This window comes from Staurois parvus, unplaced genomic scaffold (assembly GCF_062004578.1).
Source record: "Staurois parvus isolate SC_StPar_1 unplaced genomic scaffold, SC_StPar_1.0 ptg000238l, whole genome shotgun sequence".
NCBI classification, from domain to species: Eukaryota; Metazoa; Chordata; class Amphibia; order Anura; family Ranidae; genus Staurois; species Staurois parvus.
In genome coordinates, this window is record NW_028318034.1 from 1,022,534 (window position 1) to 1,045,460 (window position 22,927).

General features: G+C 46.0%; 1 protein-coding gene across 8 annotated transcripts in view; it reads right to left on the minus strand.

Annotated features, from left to right (window-relative positions):
* PNPLA4 (patatin like domain 4, phospholipase and triacylglycerol lipase) overlaps positions 1-22,927 on the minus strand; it is a 142,638-nt gene that overhangs the window by 30,557 nt on the left and 89,154 nt on the right. For 3 of the 8 annotated variants that reach the window (XM_089680279.1, XM_089680277.1, XM_089680278.1), the window contains one exon: positions 7,504-7,656. The exons of 1 other annotated variant lie outside the window; for it this stretch is intronic. In XM_089680279.1, the coding sequence (XP_089536405.1) occupies positions 7,504-7,656 (153 nt within the window). 4 more of the 8 variants (XR_016313165.1, XR_016313164.1, XR_016313166.1 and 1 more) reach the window with 4 other exon arrangements.

Here is a 22,927-nt window from a genome sequence, read left to right on the forward strand (position 1 = left end):
GTATTTAGCAGGACTAGGTCAGTAATAGACTAATTTAGAGTCATTATGCCTTTGAACACAGAGGTAATCCCTGTGAGAGAAAGCAAACATTCATATTTGGGTTGTGTAACCAATGCCCTTAGTTGAAAGTGCCTCAAATTGACTCCCACATGGTGCATTATGCTACTTTGCAAAACCATAAGCATTATATATTTAATGCACAGTGATTTATGTAGGAAAAATGAAATTACAATTTCAATGTTGCATCTGTGATCACATGTATTTAGTTGAAAATGGGACATTTCTAGCTTTGAATAGAGTACAGGAGGATGGGGGGGATGGGGGGAAAGTTTATGGTCTGAGATGTTCTAATGTGTGATGCATATCATATAGATCTATATGATATTGTTTGTAACAAATATCTTGATCTATTCATATGCAATATAATGTGATTATTATCTTTCCATGGCTTTGTTTAGCTGAACACAGCTACATGTACTAAGCCCCTTCCATGTGTACTGCCCTGTAAAGGCTAGTTATAGACTGGGGTGGTTGCCACTTATCTGCACAGTTTGTCGGCTGAATTGTGCATAAGGATACACTGGATGCTTCTAGCTGCCATTGTGCTTTTGCTGTATTTCCAATATGTCCCTGTGCCTTTAAGGAAGAGAGGCCCCCCTCAGGCAAACCTGCCCTTAATTTATCCACTGCTAAATGTGCTCCAATTTGAAGACTCTCAAAACTATAGAGTTAGGACCACCGTATACAGAAGTGCCTTGATGAGCCACTGTGTCTATCACATATATTTGCCCATGTGTCCTATTTCTGTGACATGAACTGTTAGAACGGAATGATTTGTTTTTGTTTTTTTGGGGGTATTTTTTTTGCAGGCTAGCTGGTAAGTGTCATGGGAAATTTTTGGCTCTTTGTTAAGCCCCTACAGATTGGGGTGGTTGCTACTTATCTGCACAGCTTGTCTACTGAATTGTCCTATTATTAGATATGATGCTGATAATAAGTTTTTTATACTTTGCAAAAAATGTTTTCTTTGAGTCCATTAAAGGATACACTTCTTCAGAATCAGTCGCATTATCCTGTTGCTTACATGTGGTTGGGACACTGGCAAACAGAAAAGTTGTAAGCCTGCCTCTGTATAACCCCTCCTCCCTTCAACATGCCTCCATTTGTCCATCTGGTAATAAAGCAATACACAGGGCTAGAAAAAAAACAGAGTGTGTGACCTGTGTCCCTCAATAAACTCGAAGGAGATTTTACTGTAAGTACAGAAATCTTGTTTTCTTCATCATCAATTGGGGGACACAGGGATTCAGAAACTGTTGAGATGTCCAAAAGGAGTTCAGCTGAGGGGTGAGCCACTGACAGAAAAAAAGAATGACCATCCTCCATAGCAGAATCAGATTAAATAGAATCCCTTGTGATACAGGGGAGCCTGCTAATGACCATGAAAGGTCACAGATCATCAAATTGGTTCACATCAGGGCAGAACAGATCACAATAAAGAGGAATGATCAAGGATTTTATCTTAGAAGCTTTGTGCATTGGTGACCAGAACACTAGATACCAACAAGGCACAATCAGGTCAAAGTTTGCAGGTGTTATGCCCCTCAGGAGAGTATTAACTGCACAAGTTCAGAAAGTTAGCTTTCTTAAAGTAAGGTCATCCAGGTGTTCCACAATGGGGATGCCAGGAAAAGGAGTAAGGATCAACAAAAGATCCAGAGCTGTGAAAAATAGCAGACACCTCTGAAAAAGACTGAGGGGCCAGGTACTTGTTAAGAAAGGGAGAAAAAGGAATTGGTCCCAGCAGACCTTGTACATTGAGGTCCCTCTAGAGAGGGGGATTGCTGAGAGGTACCACAAGGGTTTTAATTGTATCTGAAGATGTAACCTATCCTGAAGAAGGATGTGTAATTCTGGATGTGATACAACTCCAGAAGTTCCCACCAGCATGGAAACAAGGGGCCACACTACTACTGACTGCACACTATTACTAACTGCAATAGCACAAGAAGGGGTGTAAAGGGCAGCTGAAGCTAAGATGTGACACTGGGAAGCTGACCTATGGCTCCAGTCCCCTTGGCCTAAATGGGAGTTCGGCTAAAATACCTATGAGCTCTTACAGCCATACCAGATTGGTAAAAAGGGTGAAATACTTCTGACACTTCCTCAGGTTTTCTGCCTTGAGGCAGGAGCACATTCCACCCACCTGTAACAAGACACAAAAGGCTCCAGACAATTGCTGCAACCACTCTATAAATTTTGGGCCTATCCCCATAGCGGATAGATCATTTTATGAGTTTCTACATATTCTGACAGTATTATATAAATCAGGGTTATCACCAACACAAGGCATAGGAAAAAAACTGAATTCAAACTGGGATTTAAGGAGAGAATTTAACAGTCTGTCAGTGAAATCCTGAAAAGTAAATACACCTTTAACTCTTTTAGTGGTCTTTCTGTTAACAACAATAACTTGTGGATCTGCAATAAACACAGACCACTAGCTTACAAATCCCTTTAGGGTGTTTTTGGTCCAAATAGAGAAAAAATGCAAAAAGCAGATGTAGCAGAATGATCTCCACAGCTGTATGCGCTCTAAAAGACTCCAGATGCAGAGTAACACACACCGCATAAATAAGGTTATAAACCACCTCCAGTATGTCAACTGCAGAAGATTGCGGTAACCCAGAAACAGCCTCTCCCAAAGCAAAGTGTTAGGAATTTGAATTAGAAATGGCAATAGGGGTTACAGGCCCAGTTTAACTTATGGGCCTAGCAGAGTCAGGAACAGGCTCTGCCTGAGATGGCACCAGAAAGCATTTAAAGCCTCTGAGAGTGGATTGCTCCAGTAGCTAGGCACAAACAGATATAAAGTACACAGTGGACATGGAGGGCTCTTTGGGCATGGGGAGGCCTTTGCCCCATCCCAGAATTCTGAAGGAGACTCTGATGATGACCCTATAACAATAGTGTTCCCAATTTCCAGATTTCGGAAGTTAGATCCCTTTAGGGACACTATGTAAATAGTCAGGAACACTAGTGGTATGGGCTGAGGTTCTTCTATGGCAGAGTGACTGTTATCTGTGTGTCTTTAGGAAGACATGTAGCAGAAGGTAACTAGGTCCAATGTGAAGCAAGGCCTCAAACACTCACAAACCTGGCACTGGTGATAGTTAAGTGGCAGCTGGAGGTAGCCAAGTCACTGTAGGCAGGCAGTGGAAACAGACTGGAAACTGAAGATTCACTTGGTGCTTCAGGAGCATAAACAACATTGGGATGATGCTTCCTGCAGGATAAAAGGCAGAAAAGAAAACATAAATCAGACATGCACAGCACTCTGCCCAGCAGATTGACATCAGCTTTTGATCCCTCTGCTTTTACCCTTACCGCAATAAAGGAGGTGGTGAGAAACTTAGAATCATCCCAACAGTGCCAATAATGAAGTAGCTAGCAGTGCTTCGGCCCAATTAGCCTTATTTTTTAAGGGAAGAAACAGGATCAAGCCAAGGAATCTTGATTGAAGTCATCAAGAAAAAAAATATCCGTAATGTAGCATGAAGTCTTGATTGTCACCAAGAGAAAAATACCATGAAGTAAGAAGGTTAGCAAAAACACTTAAACTGTTTCAGCAGAGCTAAAATAAAAAAGCAGTCCAACCTCCTGAGGCATACTGGATAAAGGAGGCGCTATGGTGGAACTGGCTTCTAACTTTTCTGCTTGCCAAGGTCCCAAACTCCTGAAAGCAGAAGTATAACCTGAATGTTTATGAATTCCAGGGTTTTTTCAATGGAGAAATAAATATCCACGTAGGCTTACTTCGATTGGGGAAAATTTTTGATCACTGGCATTTTGATATCAATATGTTCCTGTGGACTCGCCTGCTAGATGTTTGAGGGAGATGTTGATGCTCATTGCACATTGGGGTGGTATGATGTAAGTGTATGCATACATGGAATTTGTATTTTTTTTTTATTTAGTAAGATATGCTATTGATATTCTGTATATTACCTATATTATTTCCAATAATACTGTAGATTTGACAACCTCTTGAAATTCTCCTGAAGATTAAAGATCTGCAAAAATTGCTATGAACTATTTGTCCTCCTCTGCAAGATTCAGCTTATACATTTGTAAAGTAATGGATATAAGCATTTGATATTGATATACAGTATGTATAATAGCTGAGCAGGAAATTGTAATGGATCAACGTAATTACAAAAATTAAAGGATAATATATACAACTTTTTTTTTTTTTTTTGAAGACTGACAGCTATATTTGATGATAATTTCAGATAGTAACTTTAAAGTCTCAAATTTGTCTTTTGACAATTGTTTGATTACAGGATGTGGAGCCTGTAGATTTAACTAGTCCTTATGTAGAGCTATTTTTTGAAAGTCATTACACATTTCACTACATTTACAATTCGGTGGATTTTTAATTACACGTTCTATATTTTTATAGTGTTCAGTAAGCTAAATCAGTGGTGTATGCTGCATGTTCATGCAGTTTTTAATTAACATCAACCCCCAGCAAAGGAACATTTTAATTAAAAAGTTATTAACTGGCTAAAAACAGAAGTGAATAAAAACGTTTACACATACTCAAGCAATTCCTTTTCTTGTTTTTGAAACATTGATTTAACATTAGGGATTTGCATCCTAAAAGTATACAAACTGTTTATACTCCTGATACTTCTTATTTAAGGAGAAATAGTATGTTAAGTGAGTGCACTCCCCCTCTTCCCTATCCGTGAGGCATCATTTTCATCCTGTTTTGGTTTGGCACTTCTCTCTGTATTTCTATGATTTGGGCTGCTGTTGGGTGCCCGATGAGAAGATCCTTGCTGTGTGCGGGCTACCTCACCAGGGCTATTGACCTTTTTTGAAGTTGTCCTTCACCTGAATATAAGCACAAGTCTAATCTTTACCCAAGACATGCATTGGAAATGTATATAGAGTGGGACTTTTAGGGTGGATGATCTCTCAAAAAAATAAAGTTGCATTCTCTGAGCGATCATCCACCCTAAAAGTCCCATTCTATATACTTTACATTTCCCATGCACATCCTGGGTAAAGGTTAAACTTAAGTACGATTGTTGGGGATGTGGTGGCAATTGGTTTGGTTTACCCCCACAATTGTTCATTAAACATACAGGTGAAACTCGAAAAATTAGAATATCGCGCAAACGTTCATTTATTTCAGTAATGCAACTTAAAAGGTGAAACTGATATATGAGATAGACTCATTACATGCAAAACAAGATAGTTCAAGCCATGATTTGTCATAATTGTGATGATTATGGCTTACAGCTCATGAAAACCCCTAATCCACAATCTCATAACATTAAAATATTACATGCAATCAATAAAACAAGGATTGTACATAGAAAAATATCGGACATCTGAAAGGTATAAGCATGCTTATGTACTCAGTACTTTGTTTGTGCCCCTTTTGCAGCAATTACTGCCTCAATGCGGCATGGCATGGAAGCTATCAGCCTGTGGCACTGCTGAGGTGTTATGGAAGACCAGGATGCTTCAATAGCGGCCTTCAGCTCTTCTGCATTGTTCGGTCTCATGTCTCTCATCTTTCTCTTGGCAATGCCCCATAGATTCTCTATGGGGTTCAGGTCAGGCGAGTTTGCTGGCCAATCAAGCACAGTAATCCCACGATCATTGAACCAGGTTTTGGTGCTTTTGGCAGTGTGGGCAGGTGCCAAGTCCTGTTGGAAAATGAAGTCAGCATCCCCATAAAGCTTGTCTGCAGAAGGAAGCATGAAGTGCTCCAAAATCTCCTGGTAGACGACTGCATTGACCCTGGACTTAATGAAGCACAGTGGACCAACATCATAAGATGACATGGTTCCCCAAATCAACACAGACTGTGGAAACTTCACACTGGACTTCAAGCATGTGTGCCTCTCCATTCTTCCTCCATACTCTGGGTCCTTTGTTTCCAAATGAGATGCAAACGTTTCTCTCATCAGAAAAGAAAACTTGGACCACTGAGCAACAGACCAGGTCTGTTTTTCTTTAGCCCAGGTAAGACGCTTCTAACGTTGTTTGTTGTTCAGGGATGGCTTGACAAGAGGAATACGACATTTGAAGCCCATGTCCAGGATCCGTCTGTGTGTGGTGGCTCTTGATGCACTGACTCCAGCCTCAGTCCACTCCTTGTGAAAGTCCCCAACACTTTTGAATGGCCTTTTCCTGACAATCCTCTCCAGGCTGCGGTCATCCCTGCTGCTTGTGCACCTTTTCTTCCACGCTTTTCCCTTCCACATAACTTTCTGTTATTGTGCTTTGATACAGCACTTTGGGAACATCCACCTTCTTTTGCAATTACCTTTTGAGGCTTTCCCTCCTTATGGAGGGTGTCAATGATGGTTTTCTGCACAACTGTCAGGTGAGCAGTCTTTCCCATTATTGTGATTCCTACTGAACCAGACTGAGAGACCATTTAAAGGCTCAGGAACCCTTTGCAGGTGTTAAGGCTTAATTAGCTGATTAGAGTGGGACACTTTGAACCGAGAATATTGCACCTTTTCACAATATTCTAATTTTCTGAGATTGTGGATTTGGGGTTTTCATGAGCTGTAAGCCATAATCATCACAATTATGACAAATCATGGCTTGAACTATCTTGCTTTGCTTGTAATGAGTCTATCTCATATATTAGTTTCACCTTTTAAGTTGCATTACTGAAATAAATGAACTTTTGCACGATATTCTAATTTGTCGAGTTTTACCTGTACAAGTCTAAAATGTCCCAGCACCTATTTGAATATGATGTTCTGGAGCTTTTTGTTTTTCATCTGTATCCTGTAGAGGAGATTTACCTTTACTTCCTGTACCATGGAAAGAGCTGTCACTAGAAAACGTTGGCCAAAATTTTTTTTTCATCTCTATTTCTTGTGACAACTTTAAAATATTGCATTTTCCAAGACTTTTTATACTGGAGAGAGGACCAATAGTGAGGGTGAATGCTCTCCAGTAGACACACAGGAATCAATAAAAAAATAGGTATTGTTATCCTTCCACATTCTATTCAAAACAAAAGAAAAAACATCAAATTTAAATTTCTTTTACATTTTGTATAGTCTAGTATTTTGTTTCATCAGACATTTTAGGCTAAAGGAAGTTTACAAAATAAAGTTGGTATCATTATTTGGACCCTGTGTCTAGGAATAAGCTTCTCCAAAATGCAACCTATATTAAATATTCTCAGTTCTGTCAATGCCTCATACTTTAACAGAGTAATTTTGAATGTTATTTTATACACAGTTATTCACCACCTAAGCATGTCCACAGAAGCAGTGGGGAGATTAACCATTAACTATATTTTTCCACACTGCTATTGCAGTAAAATAAACTACAATTCATAATTTATGCCCCGTTTTTAATAATGTCATTGAGATTTTGAGATTGAGTTTGGAAAACATGGTCATCAATACCATACACTTCACATAACAATAGTGTACACTTGCAAACATAATATATTACCAGTATGTCCTGGTTTGCAACCTTGAAATACATATCCATGTGTTTCTTATCTTTAGGGCAAATATCTTGAAGACCAGAAAATGGTGATACAGTTACAGTTTGTCCAGTTGGCAAAATAGGAAGACTGTTCGAAAATCCACCATCAAACCATTTCTGTGAAAAGAAATTTAGAAAAAAATATGCTATTTATATAAAGTGTTGACTTTCCTCACATTATTGAGAGAACCCCAGAGAAGTATTCTTTATGAGATTAGGACTGAGAGTGATACAATATCACTTTTTCATATGTGATCGGTGAAAGTGTGTTTCATATTTTAACAGTCCGACCTCAAGCTGAATTAAACAGCTGCAAATTCGAACAGGCAGGGAGAAAGGTCTATGACAGAAAAGACCAATAGGGTGTCTTCTGTCATTAAAATCCTACCTGTCAGCAGTCCTGTATTTCTTTACACAGTGTTTAGATTCCTCTGGTCACTGTGAATAAGGTAGGAAGAGATTTTTTTAAAGCTAGACATGTATAAAATCATCACCAATGACGTAATATTTTAAATATATTTAAAATGTAACTAGTTTAAAGCAGAACTAAGCTTTGCAGCCAAGGAAGCTTCCATCTTAGCCTCTATTTGATTGAAGTTACCATGGTGCTGCACATGTGATCAGTTATGACAACAGCTAATGGATGGCTTGACAGTTCAGCGGAGAGCACAGGTATCAGATTCATGGCATGCCTTGAATGTAACTGTTTTGGAAATTAGTTAAATTGCTGCTGAGGCACTTCCTCTTATCAGGTGATAAAACGTTGTCCCTGTCCACAAATTACTTTTCTGTGTTGTCCCTATCACATGTGCTTCCAGGACATTAGAAGTAGCTGTAGCAATGCGCACTGTGCAGCCATGCTCAAAGGTTTTCTTCATCAGAAAACCAGCCCTGATACACATGATGCAGTGATGTAGCCAACTAAATGTCAACCATTTAAAGTTTAAAAATAGCTTGCAACATAAGAAGATGAAAAAGAGGAAGAGGACAAAATAAGCAGTGAGCACCATATGCCATGGTGAAAAGTGGATGGGGCTAAATTATGCTGGATACTGGACATAGCATAAAGGATGATTACTTACATGTCCATGCTTTGTGAGCACCCAAGGAGCCAAAACTAGGTGTAATAATGAGTGTTGCAGTTGCAGAATCTGAGTGTGTTAAGAAGTATGGGTTAGGTCTACTTTAAAGTGCATGTGTCCTTTAAAGCAAATAAATTATAGTAAATTAGGAAAAGAGAAAAGGAAAGTACACAAAAAAAGAAACGGTTTGAGGGCAACTAAAATTTAAGTGTGTATTTTAAGGGGGACTTCCATGCAAAAGTAACAAAAAGCATAGGTCCCCCAAAAATCTGTAACATAACTTGAACATGCAGTCTGGCAGGACAGGAAAAGGTGGTTGAGCATGTTATCCCCCTCTTCCTAAACCAGAGTGGGGCTTCGTGCTTTCAACATTTGGGGAGTACCTTATCAGGTGGACATCCCTGATGAAGCACCTTGTTCCCCATGTTGATGAGCATAATTTATTTATTTTTATTTATTTCAGGTACTTATATAGCGCCGTCAATTTACGCAGCGAATGAAAACACACCAGCACACGCAGGGTGCACTAATTGCTGACACTCAGTGGCCTTTATAAGGACTGCAGCTCTGCTCAGTGGTTGCTGGATTATCGTCAACTCCTCCCGTTCCTGTGCTTCTGAGTTCCTGAGTTTCCTGTTGACTTCCTGTTACCGACCCGGTTTGATCCTGACCTTGCTCCTGTCTGCTGCTCCGTGTATGACCCCGGTTTTATCCTGACCTTGCTCTTGTATGCTACTACTCTTTGTATGACCCTGGCTTGATCCTGACGTTGCTCCTGGCTGCTGTTCTATATTAATCCTGACTCTGGCTACTGACTACATTACCCATCCTCCGGGATCCACGTGTTCTCTGGAGAAACGCATCCTGCAACTGGAGCACCCATGGGTTCCATCTCATCGGGCATTTCCAAGCAGCAACACCACTGGCAACCCGTGCTTCTTTGGGCACTGCACCTCCTGTTTCCACCTCCAGGGGCGCACTGCACTTAGCCATAAGGGGAGCCCTCTCTCTACTACAGCCACCAGTCAGGTACATGACAATACCAGTGGAGAAAATCCAAATAAAAGTGAAATATAGCTTTATGAGAATCTGAGTGGCACAAGTTCGCATGGGTCTTTATTTCTACTGCTAGGCCACAGCTCAACCTGCAAAATTCTGGTTCAGTAAAAATTTTGGAAGTAAAACATGGGTATTGATGAATCCCCAAATTGGCAGATGTTGCCATAGTTAGGGCTGGGAACCCTGTAGTGTAGAGTAGGCAGAGAAAGTATCTAAGTAGTCGCAAGAGGTCCACAGAGTAGTGAATGGGGTGTACAATAGATAATGAGTAAGTGCCACCCCTGCCCCGCCAGTGTGAGGCATCTTGGTTAGAGGGTTCTGTATAAAGTGGAAGTCTGCCTGGAGAGTTGGTTATGGGAAGTGTTGCAAGGACCAATGCTTACAAAAAATGAAATCTTCAAGGCTCTGGTTTCTGGAATCTTCCAGATAGGAGGGGAAGCAATGAATGAGAGGTTTAGGAAAGGACTACTTACTCTACATCCCTTTTGACTATGGCACAACCCCCTAAGTCACTTCAACTTCAACTCAACTCTCAAATCTCATGCTTTCTGTCTGTTTACAAGAAATGTGCCATCAACATTTGGATGAATGAAAATAAACTTTGTTCAAATAAAAGAGTTAAAAGGCTTTCATTGTGTGTAGTCTTCCTTTACCTAACCTCAAGATGGGAACAGGTTCTGAAATTAATCCAATGTTTTGTGAGACTTCTAGTGGGGTCCGGTGCTTTAAAGCCTGAGGAAGGTGAGGAATAGGCTACTGGGTGGTGCTGGTTAGGCCAGGTCAGGCCAGGCCAGGCCAGGGGCCTTCTAGCATGCTTTTTCATGGATGATGAGGGGAGTATCCCCTGCCCATAGCACCTCTGAGGACCAACCTATGCCAGTCAGGATTGGGTTAAAGAGTACAGTGCTACCCAGGAATACCTAACAAATTATTTAAAGCTTGGAACAACCTTATTTTGCAATATCAGTATATTATATTAATTTGTCACTGAGCATGCACAGCAAGACTGTCTTTGAGGGCATACATTGCACATATGTAAATATAAAGTAGATTAATAACAATAAAAAATAACAATGAATAAATCAGAATGAAGTAGTAGTTCCTAATACCAAGCTTGCATTTTAAAGTATGCATGCAAATGTTGAACTTATGCACTCTGCAATTTAAAACCTATAAATCATCACATTTACACTGTCCCTTAAATACTATAATCAATTCAGGTAGCTGGAATACCATATTAATATATGTGTATTGTGCAATAGTCAAATGATGCATAACAAATGACTGCCAATTCTTTGGGGTCTTAATTACTCAGTATATTATACACTACTTCCACTTGTGTGTGATACTCCAGCCATGAAATCTTTATGTGCTCCGTGTCATGGATTGGATAACATTAGTCACTGTAAGAGTGGCTCCAATTTCAGTACAATATGATTAATGCACATACATGCATTATATTGTGTAAGTGTAATAAGGAGTTCTCAGTATTCATGTCTTAAAGAAGACTTCCAATCAGCTCAAAGTCATTTGTCAGCTATTACTATAACCTTTTTAAGACTTTTGTTGCTCTCTTAGTTTTAATATGAATATATTGAAGGTTGCATGATATTATATGTAGAAGCTGGGTACAAAGTTGATTTAAAACAGAGCTAAACCAAATGGTTGAAAGGTATACCATGAATGATAACTGGCACTCGCTTATGCTCTTAACCAAACTGTCAAACCATCAAATGACTGCTATCATAACTGATGTAGCACCATGGCAACTAAAGGACAAACAGAGGCCAAGATGGCAGCTTCCTTGGCTGTCATAGGATAGAATAGTAGAGTTTAGTCCTTATTTAAGCATTTTGGGAGTGTGTGAGGGTCTTCTTTTAGAGTGTATATTATGTAGGATAAATAACTGTCCACAATAAAAAAAAATAAAAAAATTTATATATATATATATATATATATATATATATATATATATACATACATACATACATACATATATATATACATACATACACACACACACTGTATTGCAAAAAGTATTGGGACACTTGCCTTTACACGCACATGAACTGTAATGGCATCCCAGTCTTAGTCTGTAGGGTTCAATAATTAGTTGGCCCACCCATGGCAGCTATAACAGCTTCAACTCTTCTGGGAAGGCTGTCAACAAGGTTTAGGAGTGCGTCTATGGGAATGTTTGACTATTCTTCTAGAAGCGCATTTGTGAGGTCAGGCACTGATGTCGGACGAGAAGGCCTGGCTTGTAGTCTCTGCTCTAATTCATCCCATAGGCATTCTACGGGGTTGAGGTCAGGACTCTGTGCAGGCCAGTGAAATTCTTCCTCCCCAAACTTGCTCATCCATATCTTTATGGACCTTGCTTTGTGCACTGGTGCTCGGTCATGTCGGAACAGGAAAGTGCCATCCCCAAACTGTTCCCACAAAGTCTCGATATGCTGACACCATAAGATTTCTCTTCACTGGAACTAAATGAGCCAAGCCCAACCCCTGAAAAACAATCTCACACCATACTCCCCCCTCCACCAAACTTTACACTTGGCACAATTCAGTCAGGCAAGTACCGTTCTCCTGGCAACTGCCAAACTCAGACACATCCATTGGATTGACAGATAGAGATGCGTGATTCATCACTCCAGAGAACATGTCTCCACTGCTCTAGAGTCCAGTGGTGGCATGCTTTACACCACTGCATCCGACACTTTGCATTGCACTTGGTGATGTAAGACTTGGATGCAGCTGCTCAGCCATGGAAACCCATTCTATGAAGCTCTCCACACACTATTGCTGTGCTAATCTGCAAGCCACATGCAGTTTGGAGGTCTTTAGCTATTGACTCTGCAGACAATTGGCGACTTCTGAGCACTGTGCGCTTTACATGTGCTGCCCCCGATCTGTCATTTTACATGGCCTACCACTTCGTGGCTGAGTTGCTGTTGTTCCAAGTTTTTTCAACTTTGTTATAATACCACTAACAGTTGACCGTGGAATATTTTGTAACAAGGAAATTTCACGGATGGACTTATTGGACAGGTGGCAACCTATCATGGTACCACACCTGAATTTACTGAGCTCCTGAGAGTGACCCATTTTTTCACAAATGTTTGTAGAAACAGTCTGCTTGCCTAGCTGCTTGTTTTTATACACCTATGGCCATGGAGGTGCTTGGAACACCAGAATCCAGTGATCTGGAGGGGTGTCCCAATACTTTTGGCAATATAGTATATATATATATATATATATATATATATATATATATATATATATATATATATATATTTATTTGTTTTTGTGTACTGTTACAATTTTCTTCAGTGACTAGTATATTTCTAAACAAAAACAAAGTAAAAAAATTAGGGAGTAAGGAAGGAATTTTTTAGGGCCAGCACTATAAATGTCCATAACATGAGAATTCACAAATACCAGGGAATGCATGATAAAGGCTTGCATATTTATTTAATTTATCCTTCCCAAACAATGATGTTCTTCATTTATTACAGATAAATTTGTAGTATGATGACAACCTGTCTTAAAGTAAAAATACATATTCTAAACAAGCAGTAAAGGTACTTTAGAACAAGCCCCACACATCTCTGTAATGTATTGTCATTAGAGATGAGCGAAGAAATGAAAAATTCGATTCGACTGATTCGGCGAATTCGTGGACAATATTCGATTCGAGTCGAATAAATTCGCTGTGAATTTAACTTAAAAAAGGGTGTTTCTAGGCTTCAGAGAGACTTAATATTAGTGCAGAACACTGTACCTTTAATTTAAATGCCCTTGGAGTCTGCTGGGGAAGAGAAATAATACTGTCTGTCAGTATGACATGCAGATGAGTGCCGTCGATCTTAGAATCACTGCACACTTCACTCCTTTGGCCAGTCACGGGGCCAAAACCAGTGTTTGGAGCCACAGTGTGGCGGTGGAGGCAGCAGCAATGGGAGGCCATACAGCAACCTATGACAAAATGGAAACCAGCAGGAGCGTGAGGAGACCTGAAAGTGGCACATGGCAGAGTGGGAGCAATGGGAGGCGGTACAGGGACCCAGGTCACACTATGGGCCCAGCAGCAGCGTGACCAGGCGGTACGGGGGCCCATGGCCGATATGGGGCTTGGTGGCACCTATGGAAGGCCTGTAATCTGCCAGCAACCTATGACAAAATGGACAACCGCAGGAGTGTGAGGAGATTTCAAAGTGGCACATGGCAGAGTGGAAGCAATGGGAGGCCGTACAGGGACCCAGGTCACACTGTGGGACCAGCATCAGCGTGAACAGGCGGTACGGGGGCCCATGGCCGATTTGACCTCATTCATCCCATAGTCCTGCCGACTCACGAATAGCGTGGCCTCCTCAAAGGGCCTGAGCAAGCGCAGGTGTCACACATGAGCTGACAATGGCTGACATCTAAGTTACACAGGGAGTACCTTTATCCGCTTTTAACATCAGGAAATCTGTGATGGCCTTTAGCTGTTCGTAAAGGCGGTCTAACATATGTAGGGTTGAATTACACCTTGTTGCAACGTCACAGCATGAGGAGTCGGTACGGGGGCCCATGGCAGATTACATGTCTGGCAGCAGCTATGTGAGGCCCGTAATCTGCCTGCACCCTATGTCAAAAAATTTAACACACCAGCAGTGTGAAGAGACCTGAAAGTGGCACATGGCAGCAGAGTGTGGCGATGGAGACAGCAGCAATGGGAGGCCGTACAGGGACCCATGAGAGACTCTAGACTTGGCAGCAGCATGAGGAGGCGGTATATAGGGGCCCATGGCAGATTAGGGGCCTGGCAGCAGCTATGTGAGGCCCGTAATCTGCCTGCACCCTATGTCAAAAAATTTAACACACCAGCAGTGTGAAGAGACCTGAAAGTGGCACATGGCAGCAGAGTGTGGCGATGGAGACAGCAGCAATGGGAGGCCATACAGGGACCCATGACAGACTCTGGACTTGGCAGCAGCATGAGGAGGCGGTATATAGGGGCCCATGGCAGATTAGGGGCCTGGCAGCAGCTATGTGAGGCCCGTAATCTGCCTGCACCCTATGTCAAAAAATTTAACACACCAGCAGTGTGAAGAGACCTGAAAGTGGCACATGGCAGCAGAGTGTGGCGATGGAGACAGCAGCAATGGGAGGCCGTACAGGGACCCATGACAGACTCTAGACTTGGCAGCAGCATGAGGAGGCGGTATATAGGGGCCCATGGCAGATTAGGGGCCTGGCAGCAGCTATGTGAGGCCCGTAATCTGCCTGCACCCTATGTCAAAAAATTAAACACACCAGCAGTGTGAAGAGACCTGAAAGTGGCACATGGCAGCAGAGTGTGGCGATGGAGACAGCAGCAATGGGAGGCCATACAGGGACCCATGACAGACTCTGGACTTGGCAGCAGCATGAGGAGGCGGTATATAGGGGCCCATGGCAGATTAGGGGCCTGGCAGCAGCTATGTGAGGCCCGTAATCTGCCTGCACCCTATGTCAAAAAATTTAACACACCAGCAGTGTGAAGAGACCTGAAAGTGGCACATGGCAGCAGAGTGTGGCGATGGAGACAGCAGCAATGGGAGGCCGTACAGGGACCCATGAGAGACTCTAGACTTGGCAGCAGCATGAGGAGGCGGTATATAGGGGCCCATGGCAGATTAGGGGCCTGGCAGCAGCTATGTGAGGCCCGTAATCTGCCTGCACCCTATGTCAAAAAATTTAACACACCAGCAGTGTGAAGAGACCTGAAAGTGGCACATGGCAGCAGAGTGTGGCGATGGAGACAGCAGCAATGGGAGGCCGTACAGGGACCCATGAGAGACTCTAGACTTGGCAGCAGCATGAGGAGGCGGTATATAGGGGCCCATGGCAGATTAGGGGCCTGGCAGCAGCTATGTGAGGCCCGTAATCTGCCTGCACCCTATGTCAAAAAATTTAACACACCAGCAGTGTGAAGAGACCTGAAAGTGGCACATGGCAGCAGAGTGTGGCGATGGAGACAGCAGCAATGGGAGGCCGTACAGGGACCCATGACAGACTCTAGACTTGGCAGCAGCATGAGGAGGCGGTATATAGGGGCCCATGGCAGATTAGGGGCCTGGCAGCAGCTATGTGAGGCCCGTAATCTGCCTGCACCCTATGTCAAAAAATTAAACACACCAGCAGTGTGAAGAGACCTGAAAGTGGCACATGGCAGCAGAGTGTGGCGATGGAGACAGCAGCAATGGGAGGCCATACAGGGACCCATGACAGACTCTGGACTTGGCAGCAGCATGAGGAGGCGGTATATAGGGGCCCATGGCAGATTAGGGGCCTGGCAGCAGCTATGTGAGGCCCGTAATCTGCCTGCACCCTATGTCAAAAAATTTAACACACCAGCAGTGTGAAGAGACCTGAAAGTGGCACATGGCAGCAGAGTGTGGCGATGGAGACAGCAGCAATGGGAGGCCGTACAGGGACCCATGAGAGACTCTAGACTTGGCAGCAGCATGAGGAGGCGGTATATAGGGGCCCATGGCAGATTAGGGGCCTGGCAGCAGCTATGTGAGGCCCGTAATCTGCCTGCACCCTATGTCAAAAAATTTAACACACCAGCAGTGTGAAGAGACCTGAAAGTGGCACATGGCAGCAGAGTGTGGCGATGGAGACAGCAGCAATGGGAGGCCGTACAGGGACCCATGAGAGACTCTAGACTTGGCAGCAGCATGAGGAGGCGGTATATAGGGGCCCATGGCAGATTAGGGGCCTGGCAGCAGCTATGTGAGGCCCGTAATCTGCCTGCACCCTATGTCAAAAAATTTAACACACCAGCAGTGTGAAGAGACCTGAAAGTGGCACATGGCAGCAGAGTGTGGCGATGGAGACAGCAGCAATGGGAGGCCGTACAGGGACCCATGAGAGACTCTAGACTTGGCAGCAGCATGAGGAGGCGGTATATAGGGGCCCATGGCAGATTAGGGGCCTGGCAGCAGCTATGTGAGGCCCGTAATCTGCCTGCACCCTATGTCAAAAAATTTAACACACCAGCAGTGTGAAGAGACCTGAAAGTGGCACATGGCAGCAGAGTGTGGCGATGGAGACAGCAGCAATGGGAGGCCGTACAGGGACCCATGACAGACTCTAGACTTGGCAGCAGCATGAGGAGGCGGTATATAGGGGCCCATGGCAGATTAGGGGCCTGGCAGCAGCTATGTGAGGCCCGTAATCTGCCTGCACCCTATGTCAAAAAATTTAACACACCAGCAGTGTGAAGAGACCTGAAAGTGGCACATGGCAGCAGAGTGTGGCGATGGAGACAGCAGCAATGGGAGGCCGTACAGGGACCCATGACAGACTCTAGACTTGGCAGCAGCATGAGGAGGCGGTATATAGGGGCCCATGGCAGATTAGGGGCCTGGCAGCAGCTATGTGAGGCCCGTAATCTGCCTGCACCCTATGTCAAAAAATTAAACACACCAGCAGTGTGAAGAGACCTGAAAGTGGCACATGGCAGCAGAGTGTGGCGATGGAGACAGCAGCAATGGGAGGCCTTACAGGGACCCATGACAGACTCTGGACTTGGCAGCAGCATGAGGAGGCGGTATATAGGGGCCCATGGCAGATTAGGGGCCTGGCAGCAGCTATGTGAGGCCCGTAATCTGCCTGCACCCTATGTCAAAAAATTTAACACACCAGCAGTGTGAAGAGACCTGAAAGTGGCACATGGCAGCAGAGTGTGGCGATGGAGACAGCAGCAATGGGAGGCCGTACAGGGACCCATGAGAGACTCTAGACTTGGCAGCAGCATGAGGAGGCGGTATATAGGGGCCCATGGCAGATTAGGGGCCTGGCAGCAGCTATGTGAGGCCCGTAATCTGCCTGCACCCTATGTCAAAAAATTTAACACACCAGCAGTGTGAAGAGACCTGAAAGTGGCACATGGCAGCAGAGTGTGGCGATGGAGACAGCAGCAATGGGAGGCCGTACAGGGACCCATGACAGACTCTAGACTTGGCAGCAGCATGAGGAGGCGGTATATAGGGGCCCATGGCAGATTAGGGGCCTGGCAGCAGCTATGTGAGGCCCGTAATCTGCCTGCACCCTATGTCAAAAAATTTAACACACCAGCAGTGTGAAGAGACCTGAAAGTGGCACATGGCAGCAGAGTGTGGCGATGGAGACAGCAGCAATGGGAGGCCTTACAGGGACCCATGACAGACTCTGGACTTGGCAGCAGCATGAGGAGGCGGTATATAGGGGCCCATGGCAGATTAGGGGCCTGGCAGCAGCTATGTGAGGCCCGTAATCTGCCTGCACCCTATGTCAAAAAATTTAACACACCAGCAGTGTGAAGAGACCTGAAAGTGGCACATGGCAGCAGAGTGTGGCGATGGAGACAGCAGCAATGGGAGGCCGTACAGGGACCCATGAGAGACTCTAGACTTGGCAGCAGCATGAGGAGGCGGTATATAGGGGCCCATGGCAGATTAGGGGCCTGGCAGCAGCTATGTGAGGCCCGTAATCTGCCTGCACCCTATGTCAAAAAATTAAACACACCAGCAGTGTGAAGAGACCTGAAAGTGGCACATGGCAGCAGAGTGTGGCGATGGAGACAGCAGCAATGGGAGGCCGTACAGGGACCCATGAGAGACTCTGGACTTGGCAGCAGCATGAGGAGGCGGTATATAGGGGCCCATGGCAGATTAGGGGCCTGGCAGCAGCTATGTGAGGCCCGTAATCTGCCTGCACCCTATGTCAAAAAATTAAACACACCAGCAGTGTGAAGAGACCTGAAAGTGGCACATGGCAGCAGAGTGTGGCGATGGAGACAGCAGCAATGGGAGGCCGTACAGGGACCCATGAGAGACTCTGGACTTGGCAGCAGCATGAGGAGGCGGTATATAGGGGCCCATGGCAGATTAGGGGCCTGGCAGCAGCTATGTGAGGCCCGTTATCTTGCAGCACCCTATGTCAAAAAATTAAACACACCAGCAGTGTGAAGAGACCTGAAAGTGGCACATGGCAGCAGAGTGTGGCGATGGAGACAGCAGCAATGGGAGGCCATACAGGGACCCATGACAGACTCTGGACTTGGCAGCAGCATGAGGAGGCGGTATATAGGGGCCCATGGCAGATTAGGGGCCTGGCAGCAGCTATGTGAGGCCCGTAATCTGCCTGCACCCTATGTCAAAAAATTTAACACACCAGCAGTGTGAAGAGACCTGAAAGTGGCACATGGCAGCAGAGTGTGGCGATGGAGACAGCAGCAATGGGAGGCCGTACAGGGACCCATGACAGACTCTAGACTTGGCAGCAGCATGAGGAGGCGGTATATAGGGGCCCATGGCAGATTAGGGGCCTGGCAGCAGCTATGTGAGGCCCGTAATCTGCCTGCACCCTATGTCAAAAAATTTAACACACCAGCAGTGTGAAGAGACCTGAAAGTGGCACATGGCAGCAGAGTGTGGCGATGGAGACAGCAGCAATGGGAGGCCGTACAGGGACCCATGACAGACTCTGGACTTGGCAGCAGCATGAGGAGGCGGTATATAGGGGCCCATGGCAGATTAGGGGCCTGGCAGCAGCTATGTGAGGCCCGTAATCTGCCTGCACCCTATGTCAAAAAATTTAACACACCAGCAGTGTGAAGAGACCTGAAAGTGGCACATGGCAGCAGAGTGTGGCGATGGAGACAGCAGCAATGGGAGGCCGTACAGGGACCCATGAGAGACTCTAGACTTGGCAGCAGCATGAGGAGGCGGTATATAGGGGCCCATGGCAGATTAGGGGCCTGGCAGCAGCTATGTGAGGCCCGTAATCTGCCTGCACCCTATGTCAAAAAATTTAACACACCAGCAGTGTGAAGAGACCTGAAAGTGGCACATGGCAGCAGAGTGTGGCGATGGAGACAGCAGCAATGGGAGGCCGTACAGGGACCCATGACAGACTCTAGACTTGGCAGCAGCATGAGGAGGCGGTATATAGGGGCCCATGGCAGATTAGGGGCCTGGCAGCAGCTATGTGAGGCCCGTAATCTGCCTGCACCCTATGTCAAAAAATTAAACACACCAGCAGTGTGAAGAGACCTGAAAGTGGCACATGGCAGCAGAGTGTGGCGATGGAGACAGCAGCAATGGGAGGCCTTACAGGGACCCATGACAGACTCTGGACTTGGCAGCAGCATGAGGAGGCGGTATATAGGGGCCCATGGCAGATTAGGGGCCTGGCAGCAGCTATGTGAGGCCCGTAATCTGCCTGCACCCTATGTCAAAAAATTTAACACACCAGCAGTGTGAAGAGACCTGAAAGTGGCACATGGCAGCAGAGTGTGGCGATGGAGACAGCAGCAATGGGAGGCCGTACAGGGACCCATGAGAGACTCTGGACTTGGCAGCAGCATGAGGAGGCGGTATATAGGGGCCCATGGCAGATTAGGGGCCTGGCAGCAGCTATGTGAGGCCCGTTATCTTGCAGCACCCTATGTCAAAAAATTAAACACACCAGCAGTGTGAAGAGACCTGAAAGTGGCACATGGCAGCAGAGTGTGGCGATGGAGACAGCAGCAATGGGAGGCCATACAGGGACCCATGACAGACTCTGGACTTGGCAGCAGCATGAGGAGGCGGTATATAGGGGCCCATGGCAGATTAGGGGCCTGGCAGCAGCTATGTGAGGCCCGTAATCTGCCTGCACCCTATGTCAAAAAATTTAACACACCAGCAGTGTGAAGAGACCTGAAAGTGGCACATGGCAGCAGAGTGTGGCGATGGAGACAGCAGCAATGGGAGGCCGTACAGGGACCCATGACAGACTCTAGACTTGGCAGCAGCATGAGGAGGCGGTATATAGGGGCCCATGGCAGATTAGGGGCCTGGCAGCAGCTATGTGAGGCCCGTAATCTGCCTGCACCCTATGTCAAAAAATTTAACACACCAGCAGTGTGAAGAGACCTGAAAGTGGCACATGGCAGCAGAGTGTGGCGATGGAGACAGCAGCAATGGGAGGCCGTACAGGGACCCATGACAGACTCTAGACTTGGCAGCAGCATGAGGAGGCGGTATATAGGGGCCCATGGCAGATTAGGGGCCTGGCAGCAGCTATGTGAGGCCCGTAATCTGCCTGCACCCTATGTCAAAAAATTTAACACACCAGCAGTGTGAAGAGACCTGAAAGTGGCACATGGCAGCAGAGTGTGGCGATGGAGACAGCAGCAATGGGAGGCCGTACAGGGACCCATGACAGACTCTGGACTTGGCAGCAGCATGAGGAGGCGGTATATAGGGGCCCATGGCAGATTAGGGGCCTGGCAGCAGCTATGTGAGGCCCGTAATCTGCCTGCACCCTATGTCAAAAAATTTAACACACCAGCAGTGTGAAGAGACCTGAAAGTGGCACATGGCAGCAGAGTGTGGCGATGGAGACAGCAGCAATGGGAGGCCATACAGGGACCCATGACAGACTCTGGACTTGGCAGCAGCATGAGGAGGCGGTATATAGGGGCCCATGGCAGATTAGGGGCCTGGCAGCAGCTATGTGAGGCCCGTAATCTGCCTGCACCCTATGTCAAAAAATTTAACACACCAGCAGTGTGAAGAGACCTGAAAGTGGCACATGGCAGCAGAGTGTGGCGATGGAGACAGCAGCAATGGGAGGCCGTACAGGGACCCATGACAGACTCTAGACTTGGCAGCAGCATGAGGAGGCGGTATATAGGGGCCCATGGCAGATTAGGGGCCTGGCAGCAGCTATGTGAGGCCCGTAATCTGCCTGCACCCTATGTCAAAAAATTAAACACACCAGCAGTGTGAAGAGACCTGAAAGTGGCACATGGCAGCAGAGTGTGGCGATGGAGACAGCAGCAATGGGAGGCCGTACAGGGACCCATGAGAGACTCTGGACTTGGCAGCAGCATGAGGAGGCGGTATATAGGGGCCCATGGCAGATTAGGGGCCTGGCAGCAGCTATGTGAGGCCCGTTATCTTGCAGCACCCTATGTCAAAAAATTAAACACACCAGCAGTGTGAAGAGACCTGAAAGTGGCACATGGCAGCAGAGTGTGGCGATGGAGACAGCAGCAATGGGAGGCCATACAGGGACCCATGACAGACTCTGGACTTGGCAGCAGCATGAGGAGGCGGTATATAGGGGCCCATGGCAGATTAGGGGCCTGGCAGCAGCTATAGGAGGCCCGTAATCTGCCAGCACCCTATGTCAAAAAATTAAACACACCAGCAGTGTGAGGAGACCTGAAAGTGGCACATGTTTGAGGCATGATTCATGGCGGATTTAGTCAGTTGTGTCAGGAACTGGTGGTTTGAAATCCAGACTAATCCACGCCTGATTCATTTTCACAAACGTGAGTCTCTCCACACTTTGGGTGGACAGTCGTGTCCTCCGCGGAGTTACAATACCTCCTGCCGCACTAAACACGCGCTCCGATGCCACGCTACTGGCCGGGCATGACAGCCTTTCAAGGGCAAATTCAGCTAGTTGGGGCCAAAGGTCAAGTTTCGTTGCCCAGTAGTCAAGGGGATTGTCTACCTCGGTTGGCAGGGTGCTGTCCAAGTAGGCCCAAGCCTGTTGTTTGAGCTCCTGCTCCAGGTCCACCTGATGCTGCTGCTGCTGCTGCGGCTGGTTAGTAGTTTCCTCACTGCGCTGGTGAAGAAAGCTACTCATCATCGACTGCAGACTGAGGCAGCCACTGCTGGTGGAGCTGCCACTGCTCCTACCACCCCACCCCTCCCCTGCTGCCATGCCAGCGGAACGCGAGCGCACAGGGCCCACAGTGTCTGAGGATGGACGTTGGCGCACAAAGGCAGAGACCAACTGACTACATAGGTGGTTTTTATAGTACGTAATTTTGGCCTCCCTCTCAGCAGGTGTGAAAAAGGCCACCATTTTGGACCGGTAGCGAGGGTCCAACAAGGTGGACAGCCAAAAGTCATCCCTCTGTCTGATGGTTATTATTCGGCTGTCGCTACGCAAGCAACCGAGCATGCTATGGGCCATTTGTGCCAAGGAATGCGAGGGACTCCCTGCCTCCATCTCCACAGCATACTGCCACGGTGCGTCTGGGTCCTCTGTCTCCTCCTCCTCCTCCTCTACCAGATGCTCCTGCTCCTCCACTCCTGTCCGCTGAGTGGAAAAACCACCCATTTCACTCAATAATTCCTGAGCACAAATGTCCTCCTCTACCTCCTCCTCTTCTTCCTGTCCTGCCCCCACAGGGGTCATGTGGCGTTGAGATCTGTGCGCCACGTCTA